The sequence below is a fragment of the Gambusia affinis genome, linkage group LG01, assembly GCF_019740435.1.
Source record: "Gambusia affinis linkage group LG01, SWU_Gaff_1.0, whole genome shotgun sequence".
NCBI lineage: Eukaryota > Metazoa > Chordata > Actinopteri > Cyprinodontiformes > Poeciliidae > Gambusia > Gambusia affinis.
This window is the reverse complement of record NC_057868.1, coordinates 14,714,065-14,741,309: the sequence shown is the minus strand read 5'-3', so window position 1 is coordinate 14,741,309 and position 27,245 is coordinate 14,714,065. Positions and strand designations below refer to the sequence as shown.

The following is a 27,245-nucleotide window of genomic DNA, read 5'->3' as shown; positions in this document are numbered from 1 at the left end:
TTTAACAGAAGGTCAACACCAGATCACTAAGCTTCATAGTCTATTTCATGTTGTGGGCTTGGAGTTCGACCAGGAAATAAGTTTCAATGAGGACAGGTGTATTGCATTGTCATCGCTTTTCATGATGTCCTCAACCACATGCCTCTGCACTCCAGGTGGGTTGATATCTGAGAAAGACATGGCTGGCAAGGATCCTGAAGGTCATGATGTGAACTGTAGGATCAGGATGGGCGTGTGGCAGCTCCCCATCGGCTGCAGAGACGTCTACATACATCTTCAATTATGCATGTAGCATACCTGTATGTGATAATACAGATATGTATCATACATATAGATTATTAACAGTACTAGTATACTGTTAATAACAGCGTAATAATACTGTTATTAACATAGTCATAGCAATATTGTTATCTTAATACTATCTTAACAGTATTAAGATAAGTATTAAAATCAGTAAGATCTTAATTAAAATTAACAATATCTTAATATTGTTAAGATACTGTTATCTTAATACTAGATAACAGTACTAAGTGTGTTTAAAGTTATGATGTCAAAATTGGTACAAGCATGCTGTTGGTGTACTTTATTTATATGTAGCCTACTACACTTAATACTTAGTATAATTAATACTTAAATGTACTTACACAAATGTAAGTATGTTTGAAATATACTAAAGTATATATATATATATATATATATATATATATATATATATATATATATATATATATATATATATATATATATATATATATATATATATATATATTTTATTTTCTCACTGGGGTCTGAATGTAAACCAGACGCGCCTGACGCCAGAAAAGCGTTTGGTGTGAATGCACCAAATAACATCTGGCCATCTTGACGACCGAACGTCTGGTCGACTGAGATCATAAATTATGTGACGTCAGCGGATAGACTCCGCCCAGTTGTTTTTGTTCCGCCGAGAGATCCCAGCCATCTGTTTAAAACCAAACAGTGCTGCGATAAAGACTATAAGCTACTTTTTGTTTAGTTTTTGTTTTATTTTGTTTGTTGTTGTTGCTGTTTTTAATTTAGCTGAACTCGGTTTCCCCCTCAGAGTTTAAGAGCGAGAGCTCAGAGCGGAAGTCACGTTAGCTCCAGCTGATTCTCTCTGGGAATGTGTGTTTCGGTGACCAAAGATGTAGAACTCCGTGAAGTAGAACCCACACTGGAAGCCCACGTTGACGAAGATGCCCTCTACTCCCATGGAAGTGGACGCTGCCGTGGTGCTGCTGGGGGCGAGTGTTACTGCCATCACACACCCGCTCCTATACGTTAAACTGCTAATTCAGGTAGCTGGGCCGACCGACCGACCGACCGAAATATGTAGAGATGAGACAGATGAGGTAGATTATATATGTATATGTGTGTGTATGTATATCTAATCTATCTATCCTGTCTTTGTTACAGATCATCAAACACATTGGATGAGCTAACCTAATGTGTTTGATGATAAATAATACTGTATCATAAGTATGATAATACTTGGCATATTTAAAATGTACTCACGCATATATAAGTATGTTTGAAATATACTAAAGTAGATTTTTTTCACCTGGGAAGTAAATACAGGGCGAGTATCAATTTGTATTTTCTCCCTTTTTTTCGTTTTTCCAGGTGGGACACGAACCTCTTCCTCCAGCTGTTGGGACAACAATGCTTGGAAGACCAGTTCTATACCTGCCTGGTTTCTTTAGCTACGGTGAGATACGTGGCTGCACATACGGGATATCCAAAGACCAAAACACTCTTCTGTGGCTCTGTGTGTACAGTAATTGTCTTGTGATCAGAAGGTTGTAGGTTCGATTTCAGCTTCCTCCTGTCACATGCCGATGCCCCCCTGGGCAAGGTACTGAACTCCAATTTGGTTGGACATATTTATATCATTACACCTGAAGATGCTGTCATATGACTGGACAAAAGGAGGCAACACTGTCAGGATCATGTTCTCTGATTTTTCCAGTGCAATTCAGCCTGACCTGCTTTGTCTGAAACTCCAGAAGTGGAGGCCTCAGCAATCACCTGGATTAATGACGAGCAGATTTAATTTTCTTGTGGAATTAATAAAGTATTTTTTGATTTAAAAAAAAGGCACAGCATATGACCAATATATGCTGCTGCAATATTCTATCGCAGCGTGTTTAACGTGCCAACTAAATGTGCTAACTAAGAAATGATTGTGCCGCTGTAGTGCAGAAGAGCTAAGAGGAAATGTGTTTGTTTTCAGCTCAGTATATTCTCAAAGTGGATGGAAAGCTGGGACTCTTCCGGGGCCTCTCACCTCGTATAGTATCCAGCACCATCTCTACTGTGGTCAGGGGCAAAATCAAACGGGTAAGAAAGAGACTAATATTGTGGTCATATTAACACAACAATCCAAGCTTTGCTCCCTGAGGTAGAAACTAATGGTAGTCACTTGTTGTATACGTGGAAATAACACTGAAAGTAGTAGACCTTGGAAGTTTTCCTGTACAAAACAAGATGGATTTATGTTCAATGTTTATGCACATTTATTTAGATGTTGTTCTCAGAGCACCGAATGCTTTTTAATAATGTTCATCGCAGTTCCACTGCATTAATAAACACAGATCTTATAGCAACTTTTTATTCAAATTGTAACTTTTTTTCTATAACCAGAGGGAGCTTCAGTCCAAAGAAGATGAGCACCAGAATTCCTTTGGGAAAGTGGTCCAAGAGGTGAGAGGTCAATGGTTTCTGATGATTCATTAGCAATACAGTATTTTCTATCTCTTTAATCAAGTAACATGAGGGTTAAACCGACAGTTCATATGTTTCAGTGTGCCATGTTGAAGTCAAAAGTCATAATGGCCTTCTTCTTTCAATCTTTTTTACTCAGACATCACATGAGATGATCATTCAGTGCCTGACCAAAGTGGCCACCCATCCTTTTCATGGTATGCCCTCAGTAAGATGGTTTCCTCTACGCAGGTTAAGAACTTGCCTCTGAGCTTCATGTCACCAGTAGAACCAGTTTAAGAAAAAAATCATCTTCCCTTATTCAGTTTTTTTTTTTTTTGTCAAGTCTGGCCCTAATATTGCAAAATGTCTTGTGATGATTGGAATCCATTAACCGTAATACTGTCACTTCGCAGTGACAGTATTATTATTTGTCATTTGAATATGAGAAAAACTTTACAACATCAGTAGAATCTTGTAAAGTTCTACTGCTGGTAGGAATTTATAAGGTTTTACTTGGATGGCGCAAATGGAACAATTTCAAGCAAAACAAAAGGCGCCAAAGTGGCATATTGTTTTTAACGCAGGACGAAATTAACGCATAACTGGTGAAACCAACAAATGTGTCTCCCGCTCTCTACACCACGTTCTCTGTTATCAGTCCGATAAAAGCCAAGATGATGCGCGGTGCTGCTTCTGATTGAACACCAGAAGCAACCAGATTATCTGATCAGCTGTTTTGTATTTCTTTGGCAGTCATGTCAGTGCGCTGCATGGCCCAGTTCGTTGGCAGAGAGACCAAGTACAGGTAAGGTCACAAGATCTGGTCCACGTACAGTACAAGAACTTCCTATAAAGTTTTTCAAGTCAACACAGATGTGGGAACAGCTAGTCACTGATGGGGATCCATATTGAGGGAGACTGCATTGTGCTCTCCCTTCCTTGGATCTTCTGAGTTCTGGACATGGCAGACTGACTCCTTCCTGGTGACTTTTAGCAGCTTCGTGTCCCCACAAGCACACTCACCCTTCACAAGAAGTCCCTATGTTTTATTGATGTGATTTGTTTATGTTGAAGTCAGAGGCAGTTTTAATTTGATAAACTCACTCACACCATCAGGATACCAACTCTTGATGTCCATTCAGAAAAATCTGCCCTGGCACAACTAGCTTTTCCATGTGCTTAAAAAAAAAGAAAAAAAAAGAACTGGTGACACCAAGTGTGGGATGAGGCTTCAGCAGCTGTTAATTTATATAAGTGCAATGTCTAAAATGACACAAATCCCAACAGAAAAGACAAAATGAAGAAATATTTAGCTTGTTTTTTGTTTTTTGGGGGGGTTTTTTTTTTAGCAAATTTGATTAGTATTCTCCAAAAGGGTAATGTTGAAGCAGAAAAGTACCAAGTGATGTGAATACTTTTGCATAATTTAGCATATTTGGGGTTAAACATGCTGTGCTAAAACTAAACGTCTGGTAAAAAATTTTAAGCCACCTTAACTTCCAGGAAACAGAATATCTTTTTTTTACAAGAAACTGAAAAGTAAAAAAAGGGAGGTGAAACTAGTCAAACATATTTGGACCTTAAAGTATTATTACTTGAAGGCAGTCCTTCTCAAACTGTGGTCCCTGGACCACTGGTGGTCCGCGGGCCCCCCCTAGTGGTCCACGAGGTACTGCGTGTAAACAACCGTTTATTCGCCGTGACGTGAGGTCAAAGTACCACTCTACAATTAGCTTACAAAATGATTGTGTTAAAAATAATCACGTAAAACTGGCTTAAAACGGGGTTATACAAAAGAACAGTTACAAATACCAGTGGAAAGAAAACAACCCCAGGATTACTCGGAGGAAGCCGATTCATCATAGCTGCTAAGTGTTCATGTGTCGTTCACTAGTGATTGGATTCCTTTGAACTGTTATCTGTAAGAATCGCTCCAGTCAGTCAGAACTGTTCTTTGTTTCAACATAAAACTTTAACATAAAGTCAACATGTTAGTTTAGTTCAGATGTCTTGTGGAGGTTTTCAAAGATTATTCTAGGTTACATTTTGCTGAGACATCTGAATGCAGACATCATTCCCTTCGTCCCACCAGTCAAGTCTTTAATCACCAATCCTGATGTAATCATATGGTATTATTTGTGTCGGGTGAAATGTTGCTGAATGTGTTTTCTCATTTGCAGTGGTGTATTCAGTTGTATCATGACGATATTTAAGGAGGAAGGATTGTCTGGATTTTATACGTAAGTGGCTCTACAGTCCCTACAGTGTGTTTAACTCCCTACGGTCTGATCAGTGTGCTTGTTTGCAGCGGTTTTGTTCCACATGTGTTGGGAGAAGTCCTTTTCCTGTGGTGCTGTAACCTGCTGGCCTACTTTATCAACACCTCCGCTGTAGACGACACTGTACGTATACCAGCTGTTTGTATCCAAGCTGTGATGCTGTTTGACCAGAACATGCATTAATATTGAGGCCCGATGGTTTGGAGATGAACATGAAACGAGTTGCAATGAAGTTCGTCCAAGTTCAAATTAAACCAGCCAGATCTGATCTTGACTGATATTGGATCCCATTTTTTTTTATAGGTATTGAAAAAGTCGAATGTTGCACCAGAGCATTACTCAACAGTGCAGTGGTTTGAAATGTTTATTTTATCAATTGTTCTTTCTCTTTGTTTGTTTTTTTATTCTTAGTTTTTTTTTTCTTTCAAGAAATACACTCACAAGCCACTTTATTAAGTACACCTTGTTAGTACCGGTTTGGACTCCCTTCTGCTTTAGTTCTTCATGGCATGGACTCAACAAGTTCCTGAAAACGTTCCTCAGAGAGTCTGGTCCATATTGACATGATAACATCACACAGTTGCTGCAGATTTGTCAGCTTCACATCCATGATGCAAATCTCCCGTTCCTCCACATCCCAAAGATGATCTGGTAACTGTGGAGACCAGCCGAGTTCAGTGAACTCATTGTCGTGTTCAAGAAACCAGTCTGAGATGATTTGCGCTTTATGAAAATGGCACGTCATCCTGCTGGAAGCAGCCATCAGAAGATGGGTACATAGTGGTCATAAAGGGATGGACCTGGTCAGTAACAATACTCAGGTTCTGTGGCGTTGACACGATGCTCATTTGGTACTAATGAGCCCAAAATGTCCTAGGAAAATATTTCACCACACCATTTCACCACCAGCAGCCTGAACCGTTGATACAAACCAGCATGGATCCATGCTTTCATGTTGTTGACCCCAAGTTCTGACCCTACCATCCGAATGTCACAGAAGAAATTGAAACTCATCAGACCAGGGAATGTTTTCCCAATCTTCTATTGTCCAGATTCGGTGAACCTGTGTGAATTTTAGCCTCAGTTTCCTGTTTTCTACTGACAGCAGTGGCATCTGGTGTGGTCTTCTGCTGCTGTAGCCCATCTCCCTCAAGGTCTGACATGTTGTGGTTTCAGAGATGCTCTTCTGCATACCTCAGTTGTAACGAGTGGTTATTGAAGTTACTGTTGTTCTATCAGCTCAAACCAGGCTGGTCAATTTCCTCTGACCTCTGATATCAACATTTTCTCTTTTTCAAACTACCTGTAAGATGTCTGTGTGTTAAAATCCCAGTAGATCAGCAGTTTCTGACATACTCAGAACAGCAACAAACATGCCACATTCAAAGTCACTTAAATCACCTTTCTTCTCCATGTTGATGCTCGGTTTGAACTGCAGCAGATGCTTAATGGTTTGAGTTGCTGCCATGTGATTGGCTGAGTCAACATTTATGTTAATGAGGAGTTGGACAGGTGTACCTAATAAAGTGCCAGTGAATGTATTCACAGCTTTTGAAGCTGTTTTACCTCCAGATTTAAGACCGTCTTCCACAGTTAGTACTTGTGTTAAAGGTCACCTGAAAGATCATGAACTCTGAACTCTCGACCTTTTTGTATCAGTTCAGTCTGTTACTTATTGTCTCATTCTTCTTGCTAGATCACATCGATGGTTTCAGTGTTTCTGTTAGTACAGTGTTCCGTTTATTTTAGTATTGTACCATCAAGCTGTCTGGGACTCCACATGAAATTTGTTCTATTAGTTAAATGGAAAACTTTAACATTTTCATCATTGTGCATTGATTAACTCCTGTTCCTTGTTTTAGTTTAGTCAGACATCAACAATAAGAAGCTACACAAAGTTTGTGATGGGTGTAAGTTTATTATTATTATTATTATTAATGTTATTATTATTATTATAGCACGTTCATTTTGACACCTATTGATGGGCCGCAGTTGCATTAATGTTGACTGCATTTCTCTAGATCTCGCTGAGTGTTCTGACTTACCCATTCACGGTGGTTGCTGATGTGATGGCCGTCAACAACTGTGGGTGAGTAACAGAATGAGGCGCGATTTATTGTTTTCTGTTTGATGAGGTCTGGCAGATTGTTATAACAACCTGGAAGTGTGTCGTCCGCGTTCATACCCGAGAAAAGTAAAAAACTTATGAAGTAACTATTTAAACGTCATACATTTTTTTTAAAAAACTGGGATTAAATGCAGAAATAATTTACTCAAAATAGAATTAATGTGCTTTTGTTGAATGTATTGTGTGGGAATAACTTCAACAAATTGTCAGAACTCATTTACTGCAATCTCTGGGTGAGCGACTCCAACGTCCGTATGTTTAGTTTTGCCTGGAACATTTTGAATAAATTCACAAGAGAGTTCACTGTGGAGGAAGACTTCAGACGCTCATCAGCTCTCTTGAACTTATAACAGAAATTTTAGACTAAACTATTTATTGCAATGAATGAATAGTTGCAAATAAATTGCAGTTATTCATTTAACAGCGTTATTGAAGTTATTTCTGAACTTTCCAGCTGAGACGTTGAACTGACAAAGTTTGCTACGCTCTTGTCGTAGCAAACTTTGATGGGTGAAATGAAATAATTTATGAAAATGATGAAATAATGATGCCCGGTATTTAAAATAAAATGAGTACATTTAGTTAAGACATAACTATATATATATATGTATATATATATATATATATATATATATATATATATATATACATATATATATATATATATATATATATATATACACACACATTATTTCTGTATTTTTTTCTAGTTCTAATAAATTGACACAATAAGATGAAGTTTTTTTATTTTAATTTGATAATCTTGACTCTGATTCCTCAATTTAACCGTCCTGTTGTCCTCTGGTCAAAATGACCCGCCACTGTGTTAAAAACTCCCCAAAGATCCACTAAATATTATTTTAGGACAACAGGAGGGTTAAAGCAACAGATCAAAGTCAGACTCTCTTAATTTTCCCGAAGGCTTTAGACAACACCTTGAACTGATGGTCAGAATCACAGATAATAGAATCAGATCTTGCTCCATGCTGCCGCTCGGACTCATTCAGCTCCGTGTTTCCAGTCTGGCTGCAGGTCTTCCTCCTCGGTTTCCTGTCTTTAAATCCTGGCTGCGCTGCTGGAATCATCTGAGCACCGAGGTAGGCTGACATTCTGACCTGCAGTGACCACGTGTCCATCTTCCTGTCCTCAGAACTGTTCTCCCCAACCTCCTTCAGGGTCAGCTCTTCAGAGGCTCCAGGATCTTTTTCCGCCGGGTGCCCGTGACTCGACCGCCGTCTGTCTCAGATTAACGTAGTCGTCACTTGCTGTGATGAAACAGGAAGAGATCTCATCCCTGAACTCTGTTCCAGATGAAGTAGAAGAGGCAGTGCTGTTCATGGTTCATCAGGTTTTTCACAGAATTTGGGGCCATTCAGCCCACTGCACTCCAGTAACTGTGACCAGTACACACCACAGCTCTGATGTTTTCACTGCAGCAACAAAGGATCTGTGCTGATTAACTGGAGAAAACGGACTGATGGCCATCGTGACAATTTTGCCTTCATTTAAGTTGTTTTTTTACATACATTTTTGCCTTCATTTTACTTCCTGTGTGATGTTCACATGGTGCTCTGTTTTATGTTTTGAGCCGATCCATGTCATGTCCCTCTCATTTCCGTTATTCCTTGCACCCTGATTGTGTCGCTCCCTGATTGTTTCCCTTCTTAAACCTCTCAGTTTAAGATCCAGTATTATTGAACGTTCAGCAAGTAGTTTTCCAGCGCTCCCACCTCGCCCTCATAGTTGCAACCACGCTCGTTCCCCGGATTTGCCCTTTTCCTTGCCCTTGTCGAACTATTGCTGTTTGCCCATCTAGATCTTGACCCATGCCTGTTTGGGTTACACTGCCCAATCCCACGTGCATGATCTCTGCCCCATCGTGCATGACCTCGCCCCGTCTGACCAAGGATTTGGATCTGGTACTTCTGCTGGATCACAGAGTTTGCTCGCTGCCCTGCATCAGCGCTTCTCCTCCCCGGACACTCCCTCCTGAGCCTTGCGTCAGTGGAGCATCTGCTCTCTTCCTTCTCTTCCTGATCGCCAAGCCAGTGCTGCAGCTGACGATCCAGTGTTCCCGGTCTGAGCCGTCTTTTAATAAATAATAAAAGTTTTCTGCTCACTCCTGTGTCGTGGTTGATTTTCCGGGTCCCTCTAGTGAGTCATTACATCCTGTTAAGATTTTTAATTTTTTTTTTTTTTTTGTCAAATATTGGTGAACTGAAACATCGTAAGAGCTGAATTGGTATTTTCGCATTTTATTGGTCAAATCTGTGAAAGCTATATTTTACCATTGAACATCAAGATGTGGAGGCAAAAAAACCAAAACAACCCCAAACATCATCCAATAAGAACATAGTTTATTTAATCAATGATTTACAACAATCATGAAATAGAGTGGGACAGTGCAGGAGGGGTCAGTCCTTGTTGGAGGAGGGCAGGATGATTTTACTGCTGTCGTAGTAGTTCTCCTCGATGAGCGGCAGACCGTCTTTCTCCCTGAGCAGAATGAGTCGTTCTGCTTCCCTTCTGGCCCACTTCCGCATCCTGGAAGCCACACAACCCCAAATACTGGTTAGGCCTCACGTTAAGATGACAGTGCCCACATAGGACCGCTTGACTTTGCAGTCTTCACTGAAGTCAGCGCTTGCTTCATTAATTTATACTGGATCCTTATTTAACAGTAAGGTGGCACCATATGCAGGATTTATCCTCACCACAATAGCAGTGTGTGCAATATTCACATTGTGGTTTTTTTTTACCACACTGTACCGGCTACAAATCAGCTGCAGCTAAGCCAAATTATTTTTATAAACAATAATATTGTTTTGAGACCATTTTCAAGGAATATGAAAATGGTCTCAAAACATTTTCATGCGTTTTGCACCAGACTGAAGACTTTTGTCGACCAGTCTTTGGTAGAAACGCAAGAAAAACAAACATTCATGAAACGATCGAGCTCGTTTTAATTTATCATGTCATTACTTTTTATGACTGGCTTGCCTACAGTCTTGTTTTTCATTTGAATAACCAACCAATTTTCTGCAACAATAGTCTTTGGAACAATGACAACATTTTTGGGTATATACCCGTTTCTCATCGGGTTCAATTCTGACAGTCATGGCTTCTTGGGTTAGAGAGATTTAAAGGAATATTTCAAACAGCAGCTGAAACATCTTGCACTTCCAAACATTTCTGAATAAACTCTTTCTGCATCCCTGATCTCTGTCACCTCACATCTGAGCAGAACCAAATGATACAAAAAAAAAAAATTACCCATGGTCTGGTAGATAGTGGATAAAAGTTCCTCCGATAACAAGAACCACAGAGATGCCCAGGAAGAAGGCCAACTTCATGTTCCTCTCATCCTCTACAGGATCGGTGGAGAAGCCATGGAAGTCTGGATTCTGATCAAAATAATAAATAACACATTAAAAACTCTTTAAAAAAAGAGAAGGCTGTCGAATGCTGACCTGAAACAACTGTTACAGGTTCTGTGTTTCCCTCTATCTCTTATCTGCTTACACGCACAGTGCTGCTGCTCACATAACCATACGACATAGGACTGGCTATAGTCACACATAAACAAAATGAAACACAATTCTATAGGGAGGGAACAGATTGTGGAGAAGAATAAAAGCTAAACTCGAGCTACAATCTTTGCCTCTCTTGGCTCCATCCATAAGGTTGAGCTCAGTGAGGCCCAGCGCTGGACGGTGAATGTAACTCAGTATCTGTTCCATTTGAGTGACGTGTATGGCTTGTAACATTTGGTCACTTTTCAGCATTAAAAGCCTGTTTTTATACTTGACCAAATCTCATTATTTCTCAAGGTAATAACACTGAGGGGCTGCGTGAACGTTACCCCAGGTTCAGCTGGTTTCAATACAATTCCACTGAAGTAAATTTTAAAAATCCCAAAGAAAAATGAAATGTTATTGCAACTCCTATCATTCAATTATCGTTAAAGAAACATTGTGGATGATGATGCTGTGGGCAGGATGGATCTCCAGTAGCAGTCAGTGCTTCAACAAATCTGAAGAGGCCTCTGATTGAAGACTGCTGCAGTGTAACAGACTCATCTGGACAACTGTCTGAAAGTAAGAACAGCAGCAAAAACACTACAACAAATCAGAACTAAGGTACCAGAGATGATACATGCTGCCATTATGAATGTGACAGAAAACATCTAGTGATTATCTTCTGTTAGTAAATCTAAGCTTGCTGTGCTTAGTTGACGTCAGTTTGCTTTTTTATTTTTTTGCTTTTATTCAATGTTCCTAATGTTTAGGTTTATGAGTAAGAAATACTTGAGAGCTCAAAAAATAAATTGTGACAAACAGAAAATAATTTTAACTTTACGTTTAGCTGTCAAGAGTTGTGCCTCTCTTCATTTAAAATTCTATGTAGTCAAATCTATAAATACACATTCATACCTGAGAGGGATGAGATGTATCTGTTTAAAATAATTGTTTCATTAATTAAGGAGATGTGGTTTTTTAATTAAAGTTATTTTATCCATCGCAAATGTAAGTTGAAACTTAAATTGCTTCAGGTATTATTATATTTTATGATATACTTGTTTTCTTCCTATATAGAGACAACTAATAAAACCTCACATTGTAGGGATAAAATTTAGATTTTAGCAAACTTTACAATTCTATACTTCGTTTTATGTCTTGCTGTAACTTCTGGACATAAAGTTACAGCAAGACTTTCTGCTGTAAAAGTCTTGCTGTAACAACAAAAAGAACGCTGGTTGTTTTTGTCCGTTTAGCTAGTGTTTGTTTAAAAAAGGTTCTCTCAATAAAGATTTACCGTGTCACATTTGAACCTTCAGCACAGCGCAAACCCACCTGAACACATAATAAACCTGTCGTTGAACTGGACTAAGCTGCACGTAAACAGAACACCCTCGCCAGGACGCCGTCCCGTCAGCGCAGGCTCGGTTGGCTGGAGGTCCAGTAGCTGCACTCACCTTGACGAACGGGCTGACCTCGCCGTGTCCGGACTGATTCACGGGCTCGTACAGCTCCGTCACAGCCGTCGGGGTGTTGGCGCTGTCCGCTTTGGACTGCGATACGAAGCGGGTTGAAAGGACAGAAACAGACCGGGGCAATGCAAGCCCCAACCGTGACAACCGGGACAACATTTCTCCTGCCCGAGAAGGATACTGCGCTACCGGAAGCGGAAATGTTACGTTTTGTACTTGCCTTACTGTGAGCCGAAACATTACCGCCATCAGGTGGTGGACGATGGTAATGCAAACTGACCAAATATAAAATAAAGAAATAACGAAATTCCAAATGACAGTTCAATAAATAATAAAAGGATTAAAACAGTTGGGTTTCTATTAAAGCATTTTTTCAATTTTCAAACTACTTTATTCTTCACAGAGATAAAATAGGTATTGTTGTAACTCATATGCCATTTTCTTCAACTAGATATTATAGATGCTGAGGATTGCGGTCTGTATTACAGCAAATCAAAGTTTTTAACAAGTATTTGAGGGAAAGGAAGGGAAATGCACATGCACAATCAATTTCTGACAAATCTAACAGATGAATTAATATAAATGAGAACAAACAAATTAATTATTTTTCATTTTATTGTGCAACAGTTTTGATTCTAAGTGCCTAGCTTATTAGTGTTTTCTTCTATTATTGTTACAGAACAAATTAAGCTATTACTTTATTTCAATAATGAAAGATGGGATGTTCTCCTTCTAGTCTTACACATTTTATTTTTTATTTCTTCTTCTACCACAAAGATTACTGCACATTTCCAAAACCTTTTTGTATTTTTACTTTTTAACAATGTGTTGTTTCTGCCTATAAGTTAACACAGAATCTATCACATAGATTCTCTTGTTTTGAACAATCAGTTCATTGTCACTCAACCTCTTTTATAATGATGCTTTTCTTGTAAAAATTTTTTTAGATTATTTCTCATGTTTTGCTTTAGAGAAAGCAAACGGAAAACCTGCAGGGTTGGCAAAAATGTAATGCATAACTTTCAACTAAATTTGGATTTTGTCAAATGTTTTTGTGAATTTTATATATTCAGAAAATGACTACACCACAAAAACCGACTAGTAAGATGCATGATTGTTTATTTGTGTCCAATATACAATAAACAACATTAATATATGTTTAAAAGATGAACTTGTGTGAAGTGACATCAGTTGAGTTTGAACCAACGGCATCTCATCACCAGCTCAACGAAGTCCATCTGCTCACTGCACGTCTCTGCAGACAGAGCCCGCTCTCCACGTTATGAAAAGAAACAATCAAATGGGGAAATCTGGAGAAACGTAAGATTCTGTTCTTGAGCTCTGTAAATCATTCTGCACCAGAAAGAGAAGTAAAGTAAAGCATTAACAGTAAGGCTGTTAATGCTGAATTGTTAGCTGCGTTCTTGAGTCTCTGTTTGGTAGAGAAATGATACATCAACAATTCCTGCTGTTCTATTCCATCATCACTGTCGCCAGTCTTAAGAAAAACATTTTAAAACAGATAATTAGACGTTCCACCTCAAATATTTATTGTTTAGTTTTTTTACCTGGTGCTACATTTTAATGGTGACTGAAAGGTTCAGGAGTTAAATCGAAGAAAAAGCTCCAGCAGGTGAACCTGCACCGCTTAGACTACCAATCCTTGCTGCAATGTGATCTATCAAACTCATTTAAGGCATGTCACCATGAATACGTCATTAAAAAGGGAAAAATAACAAAAGATCATCTAAAAGAACAAGAAGACATGCGCCGTCTGTGCTCATTACAATCATGAGAAAAAGAAAATAGTTCAGATCAAACATTAGAATCACAACATGATGTAGTTCCTGGTTTAATCCTGATAATATTGAAGTAATTCTGCAAAAGATGAAGTTTTATTATGAGATTAGGGGGAATTTTCTCTGCCTTTATCCTTAGTCAACATTGTTTGCTTTAGTTGATTCACCTCTGATTCCATTTAATTTAGTGGACCAGGGATGAATGAGGCGATGATCTTTTAGAATAACTTTTTTTTTGGAACATCTTGTTTCAAAAACCACAACAAATTAAGCTCATTTGTTACATTTGGAAAAAATTCAAGATCTCTTTTGGGAGATTCGTTTTTCCCGGCCAAGACAAAGGTTGGGATGTAGAAAGTCCTCTTTAGCTCAAAAGGGTGGAATCTTCATTCAAAGATATATCTTAGAGATACCTTAAAAGAAATAATTCAGGCAACATAAAACACTTGGTAAACATGGACTGAAATCAAGACATGCTCTCATCAACTAAATCATGCAAAAAGTAGGAACCAAAACCCTGAAAAGGCTGGTGCAAAGTCGGATCACAGTCAAACAAGACAATACCACGGTTCCAGGCGTTTCTTCAAGTTTGTTCTTAAAACAACTCATCTAAAGGTTAGAAACTGACATTTGAAAGTTGCTGAGTAAGCAACTTTTCTATAGAACACCGAGTGGTTCTATTGAAAATCTGAAGTTATCCCTTCAATATAGAGTCAAATTACCAATAAAACTTTAAACAGATTCCAAAAATCACCTTAACTATATTTCACTTTGTTATTTAGTTTCACCCAAAGTGTTGTAAACTATAGAGAGCAAAGAAAGAATAAATCAAAGTTACAAATTTTGAGGCACTTCTGCTCCAGATTGTTCTGCTGTTGTGGTCATTTTACTGTCGGCTAAAAAACACAGCAGTAACATCCATCATTCAATCCGGGATCCCCTTACAATAAAAGGCTTTGCATCATTAGTGGAAATGTATCATTACTTGTATATTCATTAATGCGTGTCAATACAAACAATGTCTCGTATGTCCTGCCCAGCTCTTAGTTCTACGTCATACAGCATGAGGTTAACGCCGTCATTTAAACAACCCAAAATCTCTCAAGTTCACACATGATAAAACTTTTGATTTGATTTTTTACAGGTTCTCCCATATCTTCATATTGATTCTAAGTCAGAAGCACCAGGTCCTTTTAAGGACAACCGACCTCTAAAGGCGACAAAGCAAAAAATATCAGGATGTGCAGAGTAAGATAAAAGGCTTCAAAAATAACACACTGATGCTTTTGTCTCATCAGTATATATAGCACAAGTATAGGTTTAAATAGAAATCTAGAAACACTGTAAGGTACAACATGACTACTCTGAACCATACACTGTATGCCAAAGATGGACGCAGTCTTAGCCCAATCAGGATTTCCATGTTGGTGTGGCTCTGACATCTGTCGGAAACAGCCTGGGAGAATCCTTCAGGGCCCTCGCAAGTTATAAAGACACTGACGAGCATTAAAAGGTTGGCACCAAAGACAAGCCAAGTATCAATACGACCCAAAGAAGGAATGCAACAAAGCTGGGATCCATATTCTCAACAAATCCTGAGACTAAAAGAGCCTTCTAGAGATGTCATTGCAGGAAAATTCTTAGAATTTCTCAAATTTCAAGATTTTTCTTAGAACATTCCTTCTGTACAATAAATGTTAGGAGGCATTTGGTCCAGACTTGTTACTAGTTGGTGGCAGTAATACTCCATGAAATTATTTACCAACCTCCATTAAATACCAGTAGAGGCCAAATAATCAATCGAAGTCCCTAGAGGACAGCGTCACCCGTAGCAACGGGGGTCAACCACACCTCATCACCAAGAGAAGAATGTCAACCCCTCCCTCAGCAGGAGAATGAATCCCTCTTAAAGGGACGGTATTACGTATTTCCAGGCACATAGTGGTATTTTGTAGCAGTCAAATACCAACGTTACCTTCAGTTGTTATGAAGGCAACATAAATTGAAAGAAATTTGGTGCCTTAAAATTGGGCTTCTGTCTCTTTAAGAAGCTCCTGCTCTTTCCCAAACTCCACCTTCAGCACCATCATCACAAACAGTACTTTCCATTATGCCGCTCACTACCGTTCTTAGGAGCGCTGAGCTGAGAGGAGGTCCTTGTAATGGCCTCAGCAGACACTGCAGTTCCACCAAGTGTTTGCCAGTCACTGCTGCCGCCTGTCTGGGGGAGCTGAGTGGGTCAGACACGAGGAAGGGCAGCTTTGTGAGGCAGAAGCTTGGCTGGACCGCTTTGTATGAGCAAAGCGCCACGACTGGTTGTCATGGGAATGGAGGGATTTCTCAAACAACAATAAAAGCAGCACTATAAGTAGGCTTTTGACGAGGGAGTAACATTAAAACACGATGAAAAGCTTTTAAAAGTTGATTTTACTGCCACTCTTTTAAGCCAGCAGTCCTTGGCAGGAATTTCTAGCTTAAGAAAGAAGCTCTCTGAGAGGAATCTTTGAGAATATGGACCCTGGGTTATAAAATAACTGGTAAACGACATTAAATTGGTTTATGTTGTTTACTCCTTTAGCATGCCTCTAACTAAAGGAGTAGACTGACCAACTCTAGGACAACCAGCCGGGAGGCTGAAGCACGGATCCAATTTGACCAACACAGCACCACTGATGAGCCCATAGATGGCAGGGTCTCACTGAGAAAAAGTATTTAACAATATATAGTGACTGAATGATTTTCCACTACGTATTGCAGTAAACTATTAAAAGAGCTCAGTTTTAAAGCACACATTAGACTAAACAAAATAAAAGAAAAATTAGCTTTCCATGTTTATGAGAGCAGCAAAATATATTGAACGGTTGCAGTATCAATGTATCCCATATATTGCAATCACAAAACACTGCTTGGATGCAATATTCCATATGAAATATTTAAAGTGCCATGCATGCAAACTCAGCAATCCATTAACACAGTTAAGCCTCAAATTACTAAAACCCCTGAGATCCAGATTTGAAATGATTTCATTCAACCAAGAGAGGTTTTTATAGGAAATGAGAGACATCTCTAAAAAGTTAAGAAAACAGGAAAAGATATTCCAAAGGTATGAATAATTTTGTGTTCAGCTGAATATTTGACCTGTTGGATGGATTTTTACTGCTACTGATGTCAAGACTTGGTGGATCCTAAAGCTCATAAAGAGCAATGAGAAATTCACCAAGAAATAAGACAGACTCAAGAAAATTGAGTCAGTCTTAATAGACACTAATTTATTGTATATCAAATTGCATGTGTTCCTGATATCCTGCCCCCGATAATGTAGAAATAGAATTAAAATAATACATACAAAGCAATGGCTGACATCACAGTGGCTACGTCCATTTTTTGCATACAGCCTATGAGTTCGACCCAATGTAGAGTGCTATCAAAACCAAAAGTACAGCAGCTTGGATACGTATCAAAGAAAGACAAAGGATATAAGGCATGAAAGTTTTCTTGTTTTGTTTTTTTTTAAAAGAGGAACAGACAAAAGTTTTGTGTTTAATGAAGCCAGATTGAGGATATTCTCTGGTGACTTTGATCAGGGTTCCTGCTGAGACACTTCTGAGATGACTGCAACTGAACTTGTAAGCAAATCTACCCAGAAGAGGCTGAATGAAGAGAGCAGATCAACCTTTCAGTTACAGAATGCAGAAGGACTGAATGAGAATTTCATGCTTGAACAGCTTGTGAGGAAACAGCCACCAATGAAGCTGACTGAGCCCATATTTCAGACAGATCAGAGAGAAAGATGAAACGTTATGATGCAGACAGGGAATACATGTAATCAGGCGTACATAGCATGGGGAGATTGGTAACAGACCAATTCAACAGGAGGGAAGGGGCTATTTGAAAAAGATCTCCAATAGGTTACCAAGAGTCAACTGAGAAATCCACTGATAATCCAGTGATGCAGGAGGGAATCAGGACACAGAGGAAAGGGAGACTTGAGCTGTAGGGGAGGGAATGGTGGTGGCCAGGTTGTAAGTCGAGTTAGGTGATGATGGAGGCGAGGCAAGCGGGCTGTAGATGGGTCTGGTGGAGATGTTTGAAGAGGGGGATTGTGGGGCAGCTGTTGTCGGGGAATCTGAGCTGACCTCGTCCCCTTCTTCCGAGTCCCAGACTTCGCTCTGTAAATAGTCTGCAAACAAGGCCTTGGCTCTCTGCAGCACCCTGCTGAGGTTGTGGCGTCGCACCAGGCGATCGAAGTGCATGGCGATCTCATTGTAGTCCAAGTTGTTCTTCATGATGTGGTCCCGGTGCTCCAACAAGATGGACAGGCACAAGAACAGCATGAAGGGGTTCCCTTTGCCAAACTCATGAGGAGGCGGCAAAGAGCAGGGCTTGATGCTGGTGCTTTCGGCTTTTAAAGAGCTCGGTGTGTTCGCTTTGGTGCTGGAGGATTTGTTGCCAGGCGAGGGGAGGTTGTTCGCCGAGGAGCCTCCGCCAAACGACAAAATGGGTGAGGAGAGAACGGATCTACTCTGAGGGGGAGGAGACGCGGCTGATGTTTCAGAGGTACCGTTTGGAGAGCTAATACCTTGTGCTGAAGAGGATGATACTTTAGAGCCAGTTCTTGGTGAGGTCTCACTTAAATTGGCTGCAGATGAAGCTGTGGACACTAGAGGAAAGTCCAGAGAAACTCCTGGCCAGCTGGAGTTTGTAGGGGAAGGTGTGGGAGAGACGGATGAGCCAGTTTTCCAGACTGGAAGTCCTCCAGTGAAGTGAGTGTGCGAAGTTACTGGAGACAAACCGTAGTCAGAGTTTTTAATGAGAGGTGTTCTTTCTCCGGGGTCGTCCTCGCTGTCAACTGTTGACTGCCGCCTTGGGTTGTTTGCTTCCGAAGTCACCGAACTCTGCGGCTGCTCCTGATCCTCCATGTCAAAGCTGCATTGACTTCGAGCTGTGTAGTATTTAAACTCCCCAAAACTGAGTTGTCTCTGAAAGAAATGACCCTTCTTTGACATTTCTTCAGAATGACCATCTTCAACGCCCTCCATTTCTACACCAGAGCCTACAGTTTGATCGGCCTTCCCTTCAGTGATGGGGTTCCTGCTCATATCCGTTTCTTCTCTGGATGGCCTCAGCATATGTCGTCTACGCTGCTTCTCTTTTTGCACCTCCTCATCTTTAAGGCCGTTAACAGCCTCGTCTTTGCACGATGCTGCTTCCTCTCCCTCTAGCAGTGGCCCCACAAGCTCCACCTCGGTTTCCGGAGGATCTGGGGGCAGGGAGCTCCAGGTTACCTCCAGCATCCTCAAAGCGTCATCAAATGCAAACTCTCGCTTGAGCTCCAGGAGAAGCCACCGATAACAAAAAAAGAGGTCGTCGGCTCCCCGGGACACCAGATAGACATAGAACTCAGGATCAGAGTACTGCAGAAGCAGCTTCAGGTGCTGGAACTTAATGGACATGAGCTGCCCGTCTGGCCGAAAGTTCCCCTCTAAGCGTTTCATAATGCCACAAAAACAAATGAAGGTGTGTGCTTCGTTGTCCATTACTGCAAGTATAGGTGAGGCTATGTCGCTCATGCCTTGGCAGTAGGAAATCTGAAAAAGAGCATCAGCAGAAAGTTAGAAACTTCTTTAGTCGAATAATTTACTTAGAATATGTGCTTTAAACAGTGATGAGCACACTCCCGCTAATCTGTTAACAGCGTGGCAAATTAATTGCTTAGCGCTTTTTTTTTTGCCAACTTTGAAAACTTCTAGCACACTTAGTTTCCCCTAAATTTATTTTTACAGATAAATTCTAAAGCGCCAACTTGCCTTGCTGTTTTGTAAACCTTCATTTGAATAAAATTTGACATCTGTAGAAGTTTTGGTTATCGACTTCTTCAATTCTTCAAGTATTCATGCTCTTATTTTGAAGTGGTGAAGATTGTTTGTGTAGCAGTTCCATTTCCTTTCCTCACCTCCTCAATCTTGATGTGGTGAAACAAATTACTTTACTTTGTACCAAGAATGCATCGCTGTAGTTCCACATTAAACAGTTTAACATTTATTTTAAGTTTCATTTAATTTCCCTTTGGGATCAATAAGGTATTTGTGAATTGAAATTGAACCTCCTGATGTCCTGTAACTTTTCCCTACTGTGGTCAATCAGGCAAAATCAACAAGAGTTAGACTCAACGACTACAAAAGTGAAACTGCAAGGGATTGTTGGTAACAGACCTAACACTCAAAGCGAACAGCAAGGTGTGCTGAAGGGTGAAGGTAAACCAGTACGTAGTCTTTCAGAACGGCTGGACTTTGAGGCAAATTTAAAGGTTTTCTAGGCTCTAGTGGTCTTTATTTGGAAGTGCTATGACTGCAGTAGCTTAATGAAAGAGAGGAAAGGTCACCAAGCTGGGAATCGAACCTGCAACAGCAGCTTTGAGGACTGAGGCCGTCTTATGTTGGCTGTGCTCAACCCCTGCGCCACCACAACCCCCACATTGTTTATCAGTGTTTATACATCCTAGCAGAGGTGGGAAGAGTACAAAGATAATGTAGGCTACTCAAGTGAAACAACAGGGGGTTTTTTTTTAAATCAAAATTTCAACTTAGTACCTCATTAAAATTTTACTTTAGTTACTTTATGATGAGCAAAACAAAGTTTAACTCATCACAAAGTTAACGAGAACGTGCTGGTGTCACGCTATTATTTAAATGAGGACATTTATAAATAAACAAGCAACACAAAATGTGTATTTTTAATGGGACATTAATTTCCAATATCTTATGTCAGCTGCTGTTTGTTACGCCTATCTAATAGTTTTAAATAAAATTCACACTGACTGAGAGGGAGTCCGCCCACAGTCAAAATAAGCCAATGCTCCCCCAACCCCTGCTAAATCCCTCTGGAGCCAGAACTCTACAAAACTCTACATTACAATGTTACCAGTTGACCACAAATTCATTCAAGCACTGAGTAAAGTTAATGGACCAAAGAAGGAGCGATGACTAGTCAGCACACAGTTTCAGCTCTTATAGCCTGAAATCTGAGTGTAGTGACTGGCTGGCAGAGCTCGCTATACAGACACACAGACATCCAGAAGACTGCAATGCAGGGAAACAATTGAACATTTCAGATTGAGGAGAGTTGACTCACACAACTGACACAAACACTTTGTACAGTATACATTTAGCACCTAAAGTGATGTACAAAAAGGTAAGAGCATCCTATACTCTCTTTCCATTTAGTAGTGTTGCATTTATTTGAACTTCTTTGAGTGATGGGGTATTTTTTTTCCCCATCTATTTTCTGAAGATTGCTGCACCCTTATAGCCACAAACTGGAAAAACTCATAGCACTGAGCATGTGTCCACACCTGAGGATGTGTGATGGCAAATGTGGTGAGCAGGTCTGTTAGGGCAGTCAGGTGCGGACTGTCTTCTGAGCCTGCGTAATACGGATGAGCCCGGTCTGTCCTCAGGACGTCCTTCAGGACATTCCCACGGATAAACTCCAGGTCCTCGTGGTTGGCCCTGGCTGTCCACTCCCTCTTCAGTTGCTCGTATTCCCTCGTCTTCTTCTTCATGTAGTCCATTCTCTCCTGACCACTCAGTCCATCGGGGTACACATTAAGGAGGTACCGCCAAACCACCTAACAAATGATCACAATGAAATATTCCGAAATTATGTATGTATGGTATATGCATGCATGCCTTTTTAATGACAAACAGTTTAGTCATAAACTCATGGGCAACTAAGAACTGACCTGCACTGTAAAGAATGACTAACTCATATGCATGTTTTGAACAATTTTTTGATCCCAAAACCTTTTGTTTTCAATTTTATTTGAATATTAGTACAGGCCATAGTCTCTATGTTTAGTGCACTTGCTTTACCACTAAACTATGCGGTGCCACAATGTGTAAATCAATACTGCAAAGAAGACCGGTCCAGAATTCCTCCACAAGAGATCAACATACATAATTAGTTCAGAAGTAGTATTTCATGACCACATTATGGCCGACACAATCAAGGGGAATAGTGTCCACTGACAGCAGACAGTCGGTGATGTCATCCTCAATGAAGTTAAGCCACAAATGGTCATTGCTAATGAAGCTGGTGGCTTGAAGAGTGTAATGAAAGATCCGACCAAGAGTTGGGTTGATATAATGTACAGTAAATTATATACATTTTCAGTTGGCCCACATTTCTGAACTACATATTGGTCTGATGTTACATTCAAATTTCTGCATGGAAAGTTATTTTGGTTGTCAGTAGCTGGAAGCCATAAACATGTAAAGTAGTAGAATTAACGCTCAAAGTATCTCACTCTGAGTATAATTAATATATCTGAAATAAATTAACGTCAATGTAGTGGAAACCTTTCGCAGCGACGGCTCCACGCCACCGTGGTAGATCCGCAGTCGGAGTTCTTCAGGCCGAGTGAGCTGGCCCTGTCCGTTAAGGTAGCTGTGAAACTCTGAATCACTAAGTGGAGGTTTGAAAGGCTTGATCTCCTCTCCATAAGACCAGGTGAAGGCCTGCTGGACTCTGGACAGGGTCCGTCCCACCTGAACACAACCGAGGAAACAAACATTTGGATTGAACAAAGGACTACTCTAACTTGATCACTTCTTGAAAACAAAGTCAGTGTTTTTAGATTAGATTAGATCCCAGCTATGCTTTCTGGCCCTGGTAGGACCACCCAGGGCAGACAGGCGCTGGGTGAGGAGCCAGACAAAGCGCAGCCCAAAGACCCCTTATGATGCACACAATCGTTGGAGAAAGCGTTCCTTCTCCCAGATGCGGGTCACCGGGGCCCCACTCTGGAGCCAGGCCTGGAGGTGGGGCTTTAACCCATGGAGCCTTGCTGGGCACAGCCTGAAGAGGAAACGCGGGTCCCGGGAGGACTTCAACGCTCACATGGGCAATGACAGTGAGAACTGGAGGGGCGTGGTTGAGAGGAACGGCCCCCCCAATCTGAACTTGAGTGGTGTTCTGTTGTTGGACTTCTGTACTCGTCACGGATTGTCCATAATGAACACCATGTTCAGGCATAAGGGTGTCCATATGTGCACTTGGCACCAGGACACCCTAGGCCACAGTACGAAGACCAACTTTGTTGTCGTTTCATTGGATCTGCAGCCGCATGTCTTGGGTGAAGAGAGGTGCAGAGCTGTCCACTGATCACTGACCACTACCTGGTGGTGAGCTGGCTCCGGTGGGAGGAGTTTGGAAAGGCCATGGAGGAAGACTTCTGGACGTCTTCGAAGCGATTCTGGTCCACCATGTGGCATCTCAGGAGGGGAAAGCAGTAAAGTACCAACACTGTTTAAAGTGGGGATAGTGTGCTGCTAACCTCAGCTCGGGACGTTGTGGGCCGGTGGGCAGAATACTTCCAAGATCTCCTCAATGCCACCAACATGCCTTCCATTGAAGAAGCTGAGCCTGGGGACTCTGGGTTGAGCTCTCCAATCTCTGAGGGTGAGGACGCCAAGGTGATTAAAGAGCTCCTCAGTGGGAGTTCGCTCAACACTATACATGTGTTTTGTGGACTTGCCCTAATGACAGCACCCTCCTGTCTTGATAGTCTGAACTCTTGGAGGTTCGATCCCCGCTCCACCCGCCTCTGTTGTGTCCTTGGGCAAGACTTCAACCTCGCCTGCTGGTGGGGGCCCTCTCGCTTCTGTCAGACTGTCCCAGGGCAGCTGTGGCTTCTATCCAGTAGTTTGCCAACATCAATGTGTGAGTGTGTGCATGAAAGGGTGAATGACTGTAGTGACTTGGTAAGGCTCTATAGAAGTCTAAAGCCATTTACCATATTTTAGTCAATCATCTAGCCATTTTTGGCCGATACTAATTTTTTGTCTGAAAAATCAGTAAATTAGCAACAGAGTTGTGACTTGATTTTACCCAGCCTCACGCAGACATGATTTGGTGGATGGGTCAGGATGTCAGCCATGCCCTCACTCATAGGCATGGTTGATTTTGATACCTTTTGTAGTCTGAAAATGAAATCATTAATCACCCAAAATTAAGGAAACTCAGGCAGATTTATCGGTGCACTCTAGAAAATACTGAATACAAAAACATCTGAAAGGAGATGAACATACTTGGGACAACAGAGACTGAGTGAAGGGAAGCGCTGCAGAAGCCAAAGTTCTGGTCCTTTCTCCGAGCAGCAGCTCTGAACCAATCACATCTTTTGGGCTTATGATGTCCCAGTCTTCCATTACTGGACCTGAAGCCAGGCAAAAACAGATGACACTCACTACACCTATTTTATGGTAAGTAAATATTACAGCACGGCTCACGGTTTTCAATGGCATGGTTTGCTTTAAAACTGAACTTACTGTCCTCAGAAGGCTTCACATCCATCTTGAGCTGCAGGAACGGCTTGGCTGCACTCATAAATGCAACGTCCAGGTCCCAGTCAGACAGCAGAGACAGGTACATCTCCGCGCTGCTTCGATCTCGAGACAAGTAGCTCACACTGAAATTCCGCTTCCTAGTTTGTTTGTTTTTTTTTCCAATCAAATGACCAAAAAAAATATTTAGTAGAACCCATTCAAGTCAACTCTTGATATTTTCTACTCAACCTGAAGCTTCTTACCCATTGAGGTCGAAGGCTCTAATGAGGATATGCTGCAGGACCTCCAGTGACGTTATCTGAGGATCAACAGCAAAGGAGCGAGATTCCACAGGAAGTGTCCCATCGCATTTCTAGAAGAAATCCCAACACAATTTCTAAACTATCAATTCAACAAAGGTTTTTTTGTCCAACATATGCAAAAACCCTGGCATTAAAATGTAATCAATATAGTATAAAACAACAACACGACATCATTTACTCTAAAAAGAGATGATTTTATTATCTCTCAACTGGCAAGTATTCATCGGCTTCATTACTATGCCAAACACTCAGGTGAAACATATTTTCATGCACAGATAGAATTTATTTTTTAGGTTATTTTAGTAGTCGATCATTACTAAAATGTTTTAGTAATCAAATATTCTGACTAGGGGTGCACTGATAGTTTTCTGGCCTATTGCAGATTACTGATCTTTAAAAGCATGACCTGCCGATTCCGATTTTGGCCAATACCAATTTACTTCGTCTGAAATATCGCTAAATATAGTAAAAAAAGTTACTGCGTTGGCTGGTTGGGTGACTAATGTTAACTGCAAACATGCAGAATGACCTGCTGGGTCGGTCTATCAGTCAAACCTCTCTCAGGGGAGAGCAGAAGAGGACTTTGGTTGATTTTTAGACCTTTGCTGATGTAGATAAGACCAGAGGAATTCTGACAATCAATCGGATAAAAATTGAGACGAAAAAACTGATCAGAGTTGCTTTAGAACAGGGGTGTCAAGCTCCAGTCCTCAAGGGCCGGTGTCCTGCAGTTTTTAGATGTGCCACAGGTACAAAACACTGGAATGAAATGGCTTAATTACCTCCTCCTTCTGTAGACCAGTTCTCCACAGCCTTGCTAATGACCTAATTCTATTCAGGTGTGGTGCAGCGGAGGCACATCTAAAAGTTGCAGGACAGCGGCCCTTGAGGACTGCAGTTTGACACCCCTGCTTTAGAACCATAATAAATGGAACATGGACCAACATTTTTCGTGTGTACTGATGATTTTTATGATGGCACTTAACATGTAATGTTTGTTACTGGTTTCTTAATTGTTGACTGTATGTTGTTTTTTCAAACAAATTTTAATTTTGGTGCTTTTATGATGTGAAACACTTTGAATTACCTTGTTGCTGAAATGTGCTATGCAGATAAACTGATTAAATAACTTGGCACATTCTGCAAATTTCTCATTTAACCACTTAAGCCTTTTTCGTGTAATATTAGAAATAGATTCAAAGATGCAAATAAATAATTACATTCATTTTATACATAAACATTTTATTGCCTAAATGCAATAACAGTTAACCATTTGCTACAAATGCAAATGTGTACATTTGTAGCAAAGTATGCATTTTCAACTAAAAAATACTTTAATGCCTTATTACTTACTTTATGAAGCATCTATTTATTTCCATTTTTACTACCAAATTTGGCAGGATCAGTGTGCTACACCATCTTGCCTAGTAACGTTTATATCTCATGGGAGTTGCTAAAATCTTATTGGTCTATAAAAATCACATCCAAAATCCAAAGGCCATCTGTAACACAGACCCTCAGACAGACTAGGAAGCTATTGGCCAAGGCCATTTTGAAAAGCTTGGCAGATTGTAAATAAAGAAAGAAAAACGAAGAGGGTTGAAGGAGGACCTCACCTCACCGTCACTGATTTATGAATCTGAATAAATCTTCTAAAATATCCTCATCGTTTCACAGAAGCGCCTCTTATGGGGTTCGAGCTCCGGGTTTGAACAATTTCACTTTGATTTCTGCAGCCAGTATTAAAGCAGCATCTCTACAACAAGCCTCTTCTCCGAAGGTTGGCGGAGAAATCACGTCACACCGGTAACGGTGCGCGCGCACGCACGCACGCGGTTTCTGACTGAAGAGGTGACGTCAGTCCCCAGGTTCAGCGTTCGGCTAAGAGAGTTGTTTATTGATCCTTGATAAACAGAGTTAAAGCTTCTGCTGTGACCTGTCGACATAATCTATAAAAGCAGCTGATAAGAGGAAGGAGATAGGAGCTTTGTGGACCTCCTGCCTCACAAATCCGCGACAGTAAACAAAGCCGGCGATAAACAGACAACACAGACAGAGACTGTGTTCGGTTCTGAGCTCATCTTATCAACCCCGCAGAAACTACTGTGTCCAGGATGACCTGCTGTGAGGTCAGCTGCTCTGACAAAGACGTAAACACAACGAGAAGCGGGTTAACGGCGCAGCTAGCCGCCAGCAACCACCGCCGTTCGCAGCCTACCTTGACTTTAACTCGGACCACTCCCCTCTCCTCCTCGCCTGCCATCTTAAGAATTCCGTTTCGGAACAGAAAGGCCCCTCTCAGGATGCTGTCCCTGTTACATGGACTCGGTCACCGAGACATGATGTTGATGCTAATTCCAACCGAGCTCCTATGGTCCGTCAGTTCCTTCTGCTTCGATTTTTTTACGGGAAGTTTGCGTTTGCAACACCGCCCTCTGCTGGTTAAGGTGGTTATGTCATTGATTTCTTTCTTTTTCTTCTCTTCCATTTCTTCTTTCTTTCGTTCTTCTCTATATTTTCTTTATTCATGCTTTCTTTTTCCCCTTTTCTTTTTACCCTTAAGAACAACCAGCACCAGAACCCCCAGAACCGCCAACTCTTCTCTCTATACTCGGATGACAGGACCTGAGTGACCCATGTGAAGCTCCTGAAGTTTGCAGATGGCACCACTGTTATT

At 40.8% G+C, this 27,245-nt stretch overlaps 3 protein-coding genes across 4 annotated transcripts; 1 reads left to right on the top strand and 2 right to left on the bottom strand.

Moving 5' to 3' along the window:
* The first annotated feature begins 905 nt into the window (after nt 1-905).
* LOC122830171 (mitochondrial carrier homolog 1-like) lies at nt 906-9,340 on the top strand. Its single transcript, XM_044115317.1, has 12 exons — nt 906-1,316; nt 1,642-1,726; nt 2,252-2,358; nt 2,662-2,721; nt 2,882-2,939; nt 3,478-3,529; nt 4,905-4,964; nt 5,033-5,126; nt 6,866-6,913; nt 7,025-7,092; nt 8,153-8,228; nt 8,307-9,340. Exons 1-12 carry the CDS (start codon nt 1,215-1,217, stop codon nt 8,379-8,381), a joined length of 885 nt encoding a protein of 294 aa, XP_043971252.1. The 5' UTR covers nt 906-1,214; the 3' UTR covers nt 8,382-9,340.
* Nucleotides 9,341-9,471: 131 nt separating this feature from the next.
* ndufb11 (NADH:ubiquinone oxidoreductase subunit B11) lies at nt 9,472-12,382 on the bottom strand. The gene is made up of 3 exons (XM_044115330.1): nt 12,107-12,382; nt 10,405-10,535; nt 9,472-9,675 (listed from the first exon to the last, which is right to left on the bottom strand). Exons 1-3 carry the CDS (start codon nt 12,368-12,370, stop codon nt 9,546-9,548), a joined length of 525 nt encoding a protein of 174 aa, XP_043971265.1. The 5' UTR covers nt 12,371-12,382; the 3' UTR covers nt 9,472-9,545.
* Nucleotides 12,383-13,223: 841 nt separating this feature from the next.
* Nucleotides 13,224-27,013, bottom strand: tbc1d25 (TBC1 domain family, member 25). 2 transcript variants are annotated; one of them, XM_044114356.1, is made up of 7 exons: nt 26,787-27,013; nt 24,509-24,618; nt 24,249-24,403; nt 24,009-24,136; nt 22,278-22,466; nt 21,272-21,547; nt 13,224-19,508 (listed from the first exon to the last, which is right to left on the bottom strand). In XM_044114356.1, exons 1-7 carry the CDS (start codon nt 26,829-26,831, stop codon nt 17,883-17,885), a joined length of 2,529 nt encoding a protein of 842 aa, XP_043970291.1. In that variant the 5' UTR covers nt 26,832-27,013; the 3' UTR covers nt 13,224-17,882. The 2 variants fall into 2 exon arrangements, with proteins under 2 accessions (XP_043970291.1, XP_043970301.1); XM_044114366.1 differs by lacking the exon at nt 26,787-27,013 and adding an exon at nt 26,185-26,776.
* Nucleotides 27,014-27,245: the final 232 nt, after the last annotated feature.

Bases quoted from the DNA above. Each gene is read 5' to 3' on its own strand.
- LOC122830171 (XM_044115317.1), top strand. From the start codon at position 1,215: ATGCCCTCTACTCCCATGGAAGTGGACGCTGCCGTGGTGCTGCTGGGG. The intron at 1,317-1,641 runs GTAGCTGGGCCG...TCGTTTTTCCAG, and splicing joins ACGTTAAACTGCTAATTCAG to GTGGGACACGAACCTCTTCC. The intron at 8,229-8,306 runs GTAGGCTGACAT...AACCTCCTTCAG, and splicing joins GGAATCATCTGAGCACCGAG to GGTCAGCTCTTCAGAGGCTC.
- ndufb11 (XM_044115330.1), bottom strand. From the start codon at position 12,370: ATGGCGGTAATGTTTCGGCTCACAGTAAGGCAAGTACAAAACGTAACA. The intron at 10,536-12,106 runs GTGAGTGCAGCT...TATTTTGATCAG, and splicing joins AGGTCAGCCCGTTCGTCAAG to AATCCAGACTTCCATGGCTT. The intron at 9,676-10,404 runs GTAATTTTTTTT...TGTGGCTTCCAG, and splicing joins CACTATCTACCAGACCATGG to GATGCGGAAGTGGGCCAGAA.
- tbc1d25 (XM_044114356.1), bottom strand. From the start codon at position 26,831: ATGGCAGGCGAGGAGGAGAGGGGAGTGGTCCGAGTTAAAGTCAAG. The intron at 24,404-24,508 runs GTAAGAAGCTTC...CAAACAAACTAG, and splicing joins AGAGCCTTCGACCTCAATGG to GAAGCGGAATTTCAGTGTGA. The intron at 24,137-24,248 runs GTAAGTTCAGTT...GCCTGGCTTCAG, and splicing joins TGTGAAGCCTTCTGAGGACA to GTCCAGTAATGGAAGACTGG.